Source organism: Nicotiana sylvestris, chromosome 8, assembly GCF_000393655.2.
Source record: "Nicotiana sylvestris chromosome 8, ASM39365v2, whole genome shotgun sequence".
Lineage (NCBI taxonomy): Eukaryota > Viridiplantae > Streptophyta > Magnoliopsida > Solanales > Solanaceae > Nicotiana > Nicotiana sylvestris.
In genome coordinates, this window is record NC_091064.1 from 224,135,467 (window position 1) to 224,147,855 (window position 12,389).

At 34.9% G+C, this 12,389-nt stretch overlaps 1 protein-coding gene across 2 annotated transcripts; it reads right to left on the reverse strand.

The window, feature by feature from the left end:
* Nucleotides 1–1,825: 1,825 nt before the first annotated feature.
* LOC104210964 (putative late blight resistance protein homolog R1B-16) lies at nucleotides 1,826–6,700 on the reverse strand. Of its 2 annotated transcripts, none has more exons than XM_009759944.2 (3): nucleotides 6,553–6,700; nucleotides 3,241–5,865; nucleotides 1,826–2,174 (listed from the first exon to the last, which is right to left on the reverse strand). In XM_009759944.2, the coding sequence occupies exons 2-3, from the start codon at nucleotides 5,849–5,851 to the stop codon at nucleotides 2,164–2,166; spliced, it is 2,622 nt and encodes an 873-aa protein (XP_009758246.1). In that variant the 5' UTR covers nucleotides 5,852–5,865; nucleotides 6,553–6,700; the 3' UTR covers nucleotides 1,826–2,163. The 2 variants fall into 2 exon arrangements, with proteins under 2 accessions (XP_009758246.1, XP_009758245.1); XM_009759943.2 differs by having other exon boundaries at nucleotides 6,541–6,700.
* Between the last annotated feature and the right edge of the window lie 5,689 nt (nucleotides 6,701–12,389).

Sequence of the window (12,389 nt, forward strand, 5' to 3'; positions counted from 1 at the left end):
AAAATTTACATATTCAAAAATTACATTAAAAAATATTATAAGTCACAAACTAAAAATTCAAAATATTTAAAAAGGTATATGAAAAAGCCGTGGTCAAAGAATAACTCATTTGACTCTCGAAATCCAAAAAAATATCAATCTTTTTGGAACAGAGGGAGTTATCAATTTAACATTTATTCATGATTGAATTGCACATGGCCTTTTAAACTATGGCTTAGGAGATGATTTCTTAAATGGTCCTCCACTTAAATCTAGCAAGATGTATTTGAATGAAGCTCCTTTTTAACATAAGCTTTTAACATAAGGCGATCTGCACAGATAGCCACTAATCGCTCATGTCTTTATTTTAAAGCCAACGTTTTAAATGTCTTTAGTCTTTAGCTACTGGTTTAATAAACTTTAACTGCTCGGACGAAAATACCCTTCTGCTCATGTCCTTAACTTAAGGACTTCAGGACTACATGTCCTTAACTTTTGAACTTGAAACTCTAAGTTCAGGACTTCAGGACTACATGTCCTTAACTTTTGAACTTGAAACTCTAAGTTCAAGACTTCAAGGTTACATGTCCTTAACTTTTGAATTTGGAACTCAAACTTCAAGGACAGACAGTCCTTAACTTTTGAACTTGTAAGTCAAAGTTAAGGACCTATTGTCCTTAACTTTTGAACTTGTAACTGTAAGTTAAGTACTGCTTGTCCTTAACTTTTAAACGTGTAACTGTAAGTTAAGGACTGTCTGTCCTTAACTTTTGAACTTTAAACTCAAAGTTAAGGACAGACAGTCCTTAAGTTTTGAACTTGAAACAATAACTTAAGGACTGTCTGTCCTTAAGTTTTGAACTTGAAACTATAAGTTAAGGACTGTCTGTCCTTAACTTTTGAACCTGAAACTCAAAGTTAAGGACAACAAGTCCTTAAGTTTTGAACTTGAAACAATAACTTAAATACTGACTGTCCTTAAGTTTTGAACTTGAAACTATAAGTTAAGGACTGTCTGTCCTTATCTTTTGAACCTGCATATCAGATTTAAGGATTGTCTGTCCTTAACTTTTAAACCTGCATGTCAAACTTAAAGACTCATGTCCTTAACTTTTAATCTTTGAACTCAAAAGAAACAAAAACAAGGTAAGAAGAAAGAAATTACTGTACGTAATTAAGACATCTGCTCAAAAATTCAGAACTTGAAAATTTTGATGATGCAAAAGGAATTACTGTACGTATTGGTAAAAGAAATAGTGAAGCAAAATCAGAAGGATCTCGCGATTGACCTGGTTAGGTCCTAGTAATTGGGGCTACTAATAGACCCGATGCTATTGACCAAGCATGGAGGAGACCGACCGTGAAATCACCTTGGGTATTCCAGATGAAAATGCAACGCGAAAGAGAGGAAGAAAGGGTAAAATTGTCTTTTTTCTATTAGTAGTGGCTATTTTTGCTGAGCATTATAATTAGTGGATAAAAACTAAAGACACCCTTAATTAGTGGCTACTACACGCCATTTTTACTTTAACATAAGCCTTTGAGTAAATTTGATTCTCCCTCGTCTAATACCTCGTCTTACAAGATTTAACTTGACCCGCTTAACATCTCCCAATGCTTTTATGCGTGAAAATTTATCATGAATTGACTAGTTTTATATTGTTGTAGCCTACCGCAATGTTTTTCCTTCATCCGAAATTGGGACCGCGAATCGGCAATGGAAAAGACTTTGAAAAGACCAAGTATATTTGCATAGGTGTAACTCTAGGCCTGCTTCCTACCTATCTTAAGGACCACACTTGTATGATCATTTGTAAATTAGGAAAGACAACATCTGAAAGACATCGTCACAATATTCTTCAAATACTCATTCAAACAAGCTGAATTTGGCTATAAAATCCAAGGCATTATTACAGAGTCACATTAATATTCAATCTTGAGAAGTTTTGAGCAATACAAATCACCACAATTTTGCTAGAAAAATGACATGAAAAATTTAAAGAAAAAACAAGAAAGAGAACACAAGCATATCATAAGTTACACAACACTGGTCATATCTTGCTCTTGTTGGAATGACAATATCTGTGTAAATCAGTCAGCTGCAACTTGGTACTAGCAGCTAATCTCTTTTAAGGAAACCAAAATATCTTCCTCACAGCAAAACTCAAATTATGCATCTTCCTCTCAAACTTCATCTGCATGTTCACAAATGTAATATGTTAAAAGAAACTACCAGCTGACTATAGAGTAAATGTTAAGTGAAAGTAGCGAGAAATTGTTCGAGTTCATAGCCCTTTTCTTTATAAGCAACACATATCCACACAGCTTATATGATTCAACATATTTAATTTCAACCAAACAACAATAACATCTCCTACTTATCATTGATGTGTGAGGCATTATTGATTATTGTTCTTTTTTTTCCGCAACAATTCATGTGCCGCCTTTTCAAGAGATTAAAGTTATAATTTTGTTGATGTTGTACACAGAGAAGCCCTGGTATTCAAGAAGTAGACATGGTTCTCTAAGCAAGACACCTTGGAACAGGTTTGTTGTTCCTAACATATTTCTATCACCAAATCTACCTACAATTTAAATTCAAAGCTCTTTCTTTCATTGTAGACAGAAATATACACAATGTACAGTCTAAAGAATCATTAACCGAGGAATCAAATTCACTTTGAGAAACCTAATATTATTTGTACTTCACCTTTACATGTTTGTCTATTCCATGAACAGTACTGGTTTAGTTTTCCTCTTATATCAGGAAGGAATAAGCAAATAATAGCAAGAACAAATAACCATGACTCCCCCCCCCCCCCCCCCCACAAAATTTTTTTTTACACACAAAAGGGTACTAAAGAAAACTACAGCAATGACAAACACTACGAAGCCCTCATAAAAATGAATTTTTGACATTCAGAATATGAACATAGGCAAGCTGTATATGGATAGTATGAGCTCACGAACGAAATAAGATAAACACAACATAAAATGGCTCAATTACTGCATTGACAGAGACCACACTTAGAAGAGTTTCATAGAACCATTTTCTTAAATATAAATATTTGAGTACTTTATGCAATGATTTTTCTAAATCTTTTCACTGACTATGTATATCATAATTAAAAGGCACTACAACAAGCACATGCAACGATTTAGTAGTTATGCAGAAGAAATCCTATTACAATCAACAGGTTCATGATCAGAAGTCAAAATATTTGATGGATATTGAAAGTTCATCGTTGATGATTTACTTACTTGAACCAATGACATAAACTTTAAGCATATTGTTTCCCAATTCCTCATGATTTTCCTGGATCTGCTTGGCAAAAGTGACAAGAGGATGACAACATTTATGTAATTCAATTAGCTGCAGCGTCACACTATCTGCAAATCCTTCTGGGATCTCTTGTAAAAGTCTGCATTCTCTGATGCAGACACGCTCAAGGCATTGGAAATAATCATCGGAAGCTGTCCAATATCTAAGATACAGATCCTCAAGGAGTAAACACTTCAATTTAGGGAATCCCATCTCTGTTATTTCCCACTCATCGCCTGAGAAGGCATCATCCTTCAATTCAAGCACCTCAAGATTGGGCAACTTGCTAAATATGTTCATGCAATTCCATGGAATACAAGTACCGCTAAATGTCAACTTCTTGATATTTGGTGGGAAAGAACCTGGACTTGGATTTATTAAACACGGCAGCCGGTCGGAAACAAAATCAGTCGGAACTGTAACATTTAGTGCCCCGAGCTCTATTAAATATTTAAGATTAGTTTCCCATCCCGTCTCGCTATGAAATTCCTCTGTTGTACCAGCAATTTCCAGTTTCTTAACTTTATTAATTGCTTCAAATATTTCTTTTGTGCAACAAGAAGGTATCAACTCAGAAACAGTTTGTATGTTTTCCAAAACCAAGTTCTTCACCTCATTTTCTGATACTGTCTGAGGAGAGTCCAAATACATAGACCAACAATCGAGATGCCTTAACTGAGACAATTTCCAAATTCCATCTGGTAAGGAACGGTAAGCTTTTTTTCGGAATATTCGGGGCGAAAGAACAATGAGAGTTTGTAAATTCAGAAGTTTAGAAATTGGAAATTGTCCACATCTTGAAATGCACAATGCCAAATACCTTAAAAGAACTAGGTCTTGTATAGCTATGGGGAAATTGAAGATATTTATTTTCTCCAAGTCCAATACCCTAAGAAGTTTGAAATGACACCTTTCTACATCAACGATTAATGTTTTATGATTGACAGAAAAGGAACGTAATTTGCTATAAGCAAGATCAGGGAATCGACGTTGAGACAAAAAGCCCCATGATTGTTGTGATACCCATCTGCAGCCTTCAGGAATAACCCATAAAGGTCCATCAATATCGGTATTCACAATATACAGAAGATTCTGGCTGTCGGCTTCTTTCAAGCAGAAATCATGAACAAGATCATGAATAATACATGTCATGATTTTACCATCCATACTTCTCTCGCTAACAATAACTAGACTTTTATCGATAAGATAATTTAAATGACTGGCGGCCACTTCTTCCAATCCCTCCATCCCCTTTACCTTTAGGAGCTCTTCTGCAATCCATAGTCTAATCAACTTTTCCATAGAAATTTCACTAGCCTTTGGAAAAAGTCCAAAATATAGAAAGCAACCTTTCAGATAAGAAGGAAGATGATTGTAGCTTAAAGCAAGCACTCCTGAGCATTGTTGATAAGCATCAACGTCTGCTAATGAGCTCACACTTTCAGCTACTTTTCTCCACTCTTCCAATGTCCTCTTGCCGGAGAGAACTTTGGCAACCACAGCAATCGTAAGTGGTAAACCATTGCAGTTTTTGGCAACCTCCTTTCCGACATCCTCAAATTCAATCGCAAAATCTTTTTCTACAAATGCTTTTTGGTAAAACAAATTCCAACTGTCCTCTTGGTCAAGTAAATGCATCCTGAAAGGATCCTTCGGAGAGCTAGCATATTGAGCAACCTCAACGTCTCGAGTAGTCAACAGTACCCGACTTCTTTTACCATCATCTGGAAGACACAGTCTAATCTCATCCCAAGCGTTTTTGCTCCATATGTCATCCACAACAATCAAATACCTTCGACCCATTAAACTTTGTTTCAAGCAAACGGCTAAATCTGAATCGCTTTTCTTATCAAGGTCTTCTTCCTTCCCAATATTAGCATCTTTAAGGAGGCCTAAAAGCATATTTCTATAACTATAGTTCTCAGATACGGTAATCCATCCACGGATGTCAAAGAAGCTCAAAATTGAGGGATGAGAAAACAACTTTTTGGCAAAAGTTGACTTACCAATGCCGCCCATACCAGTAACAGAAATGACTTCCAGTTCAGGCGAGCCACTCGTGAGTTGACTCAGCATGTTTTCTTGTTCAATGTTGTACCCCACCATATCGTTCTCAAGGGTTGAAGCATGCAATCGTGGTGAACTTGAATCACCAAGTGAGGAATTTCCAGCTTGCGAAGTGTTATTGTCACTGTGCTTGATGAGCTCTTCCTTGAGGGAATCAACATTTTCAATACCTCGTTGTAAGATCTCAAAAAGACTCTCGAGGGCTTCCTTTTGATGGAGTCTGTCATGTTGTTCCTCCATTACCACCTTCATCTGTGATTCAACTTCATCTTCTGCTTCATTTGCTATGTGTCTGACTTTTGCGTGCAAATTCTTCGTTTGTTCATCATCAAAATGATCAAGAAGTTCATGCAGAGAATCAACCTTCTCATAGAGTAAATTCAAACTTTGCACATGAGTGTCCAATAGATCTAAGTTTGATTGCAAAAGCTGAAGCTGTTCTATTGTTCCCATTAGTGAAGTCAATGCAACATATGCAGCCATCTCTCTCTGTACTTCTGCAGTAAAGGAATGAATTATTGGACTATGTTTTAACAATTGACGTGTTTCACATAGTCTCTGTCTAACATATTTAACAAGTCCCTCATTTTAACGCATTCCTTTCTAATTACTCGGGACGCCCCAACCAAGAACTGGTGCGCTCCTCCATACATTATATAAAAAATAAGCTACTTATCACCAAGGCAAATGGGAGGAAAAGGTACAAAATAACCATTTACGATCCGAATAGAAGAAAATGTTCATACAAAGATATTTTGTGTCTTATATTACTGATCTTTTAGGTCTTAACATAAAAATTTCTTCTGAAAAGAGTCATATAACTATAACTAAAAACATCTGTGTAATGGGTCAGATAAGCATTATTGAACTGTGGCAAATTGCCATTTCAATCTGCATACACATACTAAAAGAAGAATAAAATCAAGCTAAACACATATTCTCCATCATGATATCACATTAACCCACAAATAATGCTCTTTCAAAAAATACTAGCAACAAAACACAAGAACATGACTTTCTGATAGAAAATATTTTCTTAAAAAAAGATTTAATTCATACCAAACACACTGTACATAAACTTTAATTGCTCATTTTTAAAACACAACTAGCATTGCAATCAAGAACAACACAGAAGGTTTAGTATGATCCTTCAAATCATGTAATTAACTAACATGCGATGATACTTAATTAAAGCAGAGATCTCTGGCTTATGGCTACTTCTCCCCCTCGACTGTGAAGGAATTTTGGGTTGAACTATGTTTTGGTAAATTTGTTTCCCTCACTAATGTTGTGAAAACTTCTTTATAAGAGAGAGTAATGATTTTTTTCTAGTTTCTGGTGAGACAATAACAGCAACAAATATCATAATCATAATAGTAGTTGTACTTACATTATTTCCTCGAGTTTTTAGCCAATATTGTCCTTTATCTTTGAAGGTAGGTCTATTTTGGTCCCTCAAATATAACCATGAGCATATGTTATCCCTTAAGTATGCAAAAGTGGGACACCTTTAGTCTCACTGACACAATGTGTTCAAAAACAACAGCACTGCCTCGTGTTACTTATGTGACACTGTAAGAAAAAGATAAACAATAAAAGAAAAAAGCCATTCTCATTTCGGGGTTGGTTTCGACACTCCCCGTCTTTTTAATTTACTTATCGAAAATATTTTATAAACCAACACCCACTAATAGTACAGAGCTAATAAATTTAAGATTTTAACGTTGAAACTTTTACTTTTAAAATTTTTAGTTGATTTTTCCAAAAAGAAAAGTTAAAATTTGAAAAACAAAATAGAGCCGCCAGGATCACTTTTGGGCATATTACTGAAGCAAACGAATAACCAGGTTGTATTATCATTCTTAGCCCGCACCAGAAACTATTTACATTTGGTAGCCGAAAAAGTATATAAAATTTGTATATTTTTTATATATTAACATACAAAATGTATAGAAACCAACACTGTTAGTTTTTGAACACATTGTGTCAATAAGACTAAAGGTGTCCCACTTAGCATACTTAACGGACTAAATATGCTCATGGTTATATTTGAGGAACTAAACTAAACATACCCTCAAAGATAAGGGACAATGTTGGTCAAAAATTCTTATTTCCTCTCTATTTTATATTATTGTTGTTGTTATTATTTATTGAAATTATTTGAGCATTTAAGATTAAAAATATTCCATGACTCATGTTAGCTGGCTTATAAGTTGAGGTTAACCACAACTAAGGAACAACATTTATATTTAAAATATTATCCATCAACAGTGGATTAAAATATCATTCATCAACTGTGGCTGCCCACTACTTAATTAATGCCTCTAACATGCATGAGTCATGGGATATTTTTATTTGCATATGGTTTTCTTAATATTGGGTTAACGAGAACCAATGCAGATTCAGAGCACATGGGTTCACGAGAATGCAGTAGCTTTTGCACAGTCCTTATAAAAAATTTACTAAATAAATACAAATATTTGACTGTTAACCCAAATATTAACTTGAGTGACGGGCATCACATAAAACTTCAAATCCTGAATCATCTGTGACGGGCAGCAATTAGCCAGTCAACCGTCAACTTAACTATCAACAAGTATATATAACAGTTTTTTAGTACCAACTTGCAGCATCAATTAAGGGATAACACCTAAACAATGATTTTGCACATGTAATTTTTAATTCTGGTTTTGCCAGTTCAACCAGCAAGATAAGTCTAAACAAATATAAGCATTAATCAAGGAGCAACACTTGAATGAGAAGTCAGATTTTAACATAAAACTTTTCCAAAATCTAGTTTAGCTAAAATCAACTGGCGAGCTAAGTCTTAACAACTATTATTAGATAATTGTAGCATTAATAAGGAATAATAACTCATGACTTAAGTGCAATGCTTCCATATATTGTTGTAATTCCACGATCACCCATTCTTCACCAAAAAATCAGCTGTCACATTTGCTTCTCTGAAACACTGAACAAATATAAAGTACAGCATAAATATAAGCTCTCTTATATGCTAAACTGCTATTTTAATTCTCCAAGACGTAGTTACAGAATCCTCAATTTCATTACACAAGAACATCTCAATAATCTGTTTAAAACAACTCGAGATCATATATAGATTCGAGTATCATTCTAGTAATACTTTGTTCAACATGAAAATGCTGAATACTACAAAATATTATCATAGTAAATTATAAATCAATTTCTAAGATGAAAATTTCAAGTGATCCTCAGAAATAAATCAGCTAACTCCAAGAGAAGCTCATATTGCAGAAGATAAAACTGAAAACCTGTTACAAACATCCTAATTGAGCAATATGATCTATCCTTTCACTGAATTGTCATGCACGTTGAACTCTAATGTAGCAACATTAAGCTAATTAGGCATATTACTGCACCGAGTATGTAATAACGACAGTAGCAAGTTATCTCCTTCTGTATAGGACTCTTTGTTATTCTGTTTTTTTAATATCTCTTTTGGTGCTTATCAGACTCCTTTTGTTTAGGATTGTTATTCACATAGGTTTCTCTGTATCCTAGATTCTCTCTAACTTAGTTACATTTTTCACAGCTTTTATGTACTACTTATAATCAATACAACACAAGTTTTTCTTCTGCCTTTATCACTCTTTATGGTATCAAGAGCTCTATGCTTCAATGAGCTTGATCCTAATTTTTTTTAAAACCACCCACTGCACGCACAAATGGCTCCAAGTTCTCCAACTGTTGTCAATGCTGATAACACCTCCGGTTCAAAGACTGTTGTCCAGTTCAATCCCGTTGCTCAACTTCCCATCAAACTTACCAGTAGCCATAACTTCTCACTATGGAAGGCTTAGGTGTCCAAGCTTATGCGTGGACACAATCTCTTTGGTCACCTTGATGGATCGAAACCAACCCCCTCTCAGACTATCTCTGAAAATAACCAAGAAGTACCCAATCCTGATTTTCTTGCTTGGTTTCAACAAGATCAGCTCACACAAAATGTTGTCTTGGCATCTGTAGACTCAACAATTGCTAGTACAGTTGCTTCTTCCGCCAATACCAAAATGGCTTGGGATGCCTTGCATATTGCTTATGCAAACAAGTCCCAAACTTGTATCTTTAGTCTTCGAGACCGTCTAGCCTGCCTTTCCATCTCGCCCAATTGCAAATTATCTCATCAAGATCGCTCACTATGTGATAAACTTGCCACTGCTGGATCCCCCGTTTCCAATGAAGAATTAGTTGTCAAGATTCTTACTGGACTTGGATCTGAATTTCGAAACCTTTCCGCTGCCATCCGAGCTCGAGATTCAACAATCTCATACGAAGAACTATATAAAAAGCTCCTTGATCATGAGCTTTTTCTTCATCACGAGGAAGCCAGAATGACTCCTTCTGCTCCAGTAACTGCCAATATTGCTCACAGGACTACTTCAACTCCTATACGTCAGGGATCCAACAACAATAGGCGATCAAATGCGGCCAACAAAAACAATCTACTCTCCGTCTCTAAGTTTTGTCAAGACAGTAGCACCTCCATTGAATTCTTTTCTCGTTTATATTTTGTCAAGGATCTGACTACTGGGGCGCCATTGATTCGCGGATGGACTAGAAATGGGCTGTATGAGGGCCATCGAGCAATGTTGAAGATCCTCCCAAATGCAATGTTGTTGTCCCATACCACCTGTGGCATCAACGACTAGGCCACCCTAATCATCGTGCTCTAAATAAATTTCTGCTTGATTTTTCCATTCCAGTTTCTGATTCAAAAACTAGTACTATCTGTAATTCATATTATTCCAATAAAAGCGACAGGATGCCTTTCTCAAAAACTTCTTTGCACAGTGATAAGAAATTACAATTAATTTATAGTGATTTGTGGGGACTGTCTCCAGTATTATCGATTGACAAAAAACGATACTACGTTTTATTTGTTGATCAATATTCAAAATATATGTGGTTGTTCACGCTCTAAAATAGAAGTTTTGAAAATCTTCCAAACCTTACATCCCCTGCTTGAAAGACATATTCACACAAAAATATTATCCTTGTACACTGATGGTAGTGGTGAATTTCAAAAATTAGACCCAACGGGTAGCCTTAGTTGAATGCCAACATCGGCATGTCATTGAGACAATGCCACCTTGTTACACCAAGCATCCTTACCTTCAACTTTTTGGAGTTATGCATGTCATCAAGCAGTTATTTGATCAATAGGATGACTACACCAAATTTACAAAATAAATCACCTTTTGAAATCCTATTCCAGACGGTTCCTAATTATAATTCCATCAAAGTTTTTGGATGCTTATGCTACTCATGGCTCAAACCTTATTCTAGTAATAAACTAGAATCTCGATCTACACCACGTGTTTATTTAGGATTTTCTAATAAATTTTATAACCGTAAGTGTTTCAGTTAATTCCAAAATATATGTATCCAGTGATGTAGTTTTTCTAGAAGATAATTTTTCTTTTCAAAATATTTTTTCAGATTTGAATTAAGGATAATATAGCTTGGGATAATATTTCTATTGAACAACCAGCCAAAGAGGATAATAATTCAAACTTTAAATATCTCTTATCAGCTTCCACCACTAGTGACTACATTGCCCACGGTCCCTCCACGCCCACAAGATATCTCATCTGCTTCTGGTGGTGTCTCTCAACAATCAGGTAATATTCCTTCTCCTCATACTTCGACTCCTACTTCTCCACTTTCCCATAAAACTTCTAATCCTGAATCGTGACGGGAAGCATATAATAATCCATCAATTGGTATCAGAGCTCACTCACATCTAATTAGATAACTAAGTTTTTCATGAAACAAGAATATGGTGTTTATGTGCATTTTTTGAATTACATATATATGTGGTTTTCTGAAAAACTGCACTGCTGTTTTGTGAATTAACTGTGCATAATTTATGGATTATTCTTATAATCATGAGATATATGTTTTTATTGATATTTGATTGAGATTATCTGAATTTTTTGGGGTAAACCCTAGAAAAACGCAAAACCTGTTTTTGACCGAATAACCGGAATTTTCGGAGGTCAGCGAACTTGACGGATTCCGATTGAGCTGAAATTTTGTGGGTCCATCGGAAACGCCGTGGTGAGAAACACTCACTGCATGGCAGTGAATCATGGTATTTTTCGGCGTTTTGAGGTCGTTTGGACTGTGTTTTGGACGTTTTTCTATTTTCTGAAAATTATTTCTTAATAATTTTAATTCTTTTTTAATTCAATGGTGTTGGGGATGACTCCCCATGGTCCCCATGATTAAATACTAGTCATATAATAGGTTTACACATTGACTATTAGCAAATAAACGTGTTGTTGTATTAAATTCAATAATAGAGGTGTAAGATTTTATTGACTAGGTCTTACAAGGTATAATTCATATTGTGTAATGATATAATTATTTTGTAAGAAAGTAAAATTCTCTATTTGATATCCTGGATGACTAATGATTGGAGCGTTTGGCATGTTTGTGCATAAAAAATTTCTCAAATTTAAGTTTATATTTTCATGCCCTACGTGATTACTAGTTTGGATTTTCGATGAAGAATTTTGTTCTCTGATTGGAGGTTCTAATTAAGTGAAATATGACGGTATGTTGTATGAGTTTTATAATGTTGGTATGACTTTTAAGCTATGGTCTACCATAAAATAATTTTATGAGCTAAATATATATTCACTTGTAAATTGAGAATTTTATGAGTAATAAATAGTTACCACTGAAGTGGTTTGTTTATTTGAACTCATGAAAAATTCTTAGTAAATTTGTACATGTGAAATTATATCTATTCATGGATTGAGCATTATGATTAATAAGTAGGATCCACAAAATGGTCTATTTATTTGAGTCATTGAAAATATGTTTAATATACCATGTGAAAATTATCCTTGAGAAATCTACATTAATGGTGGAGGTTCATAACTAGAAAAAGAGTATTTATCTTTGGGTACTAGTGAAACTAACTCCACCCATGAGAAGAGATATTGGGGTTTTCACTGAACGGGAGAAAATA

What these genes read in the sequence shown, in the direction of transcription:
- LOC104210964 (XM_009759944.2), bottom strand. Translation starts at nt 5,851, where the DNA reads ATGGCTGCATATGTTGCATTGACTTCACTAATGGGAACAATAGAACAG.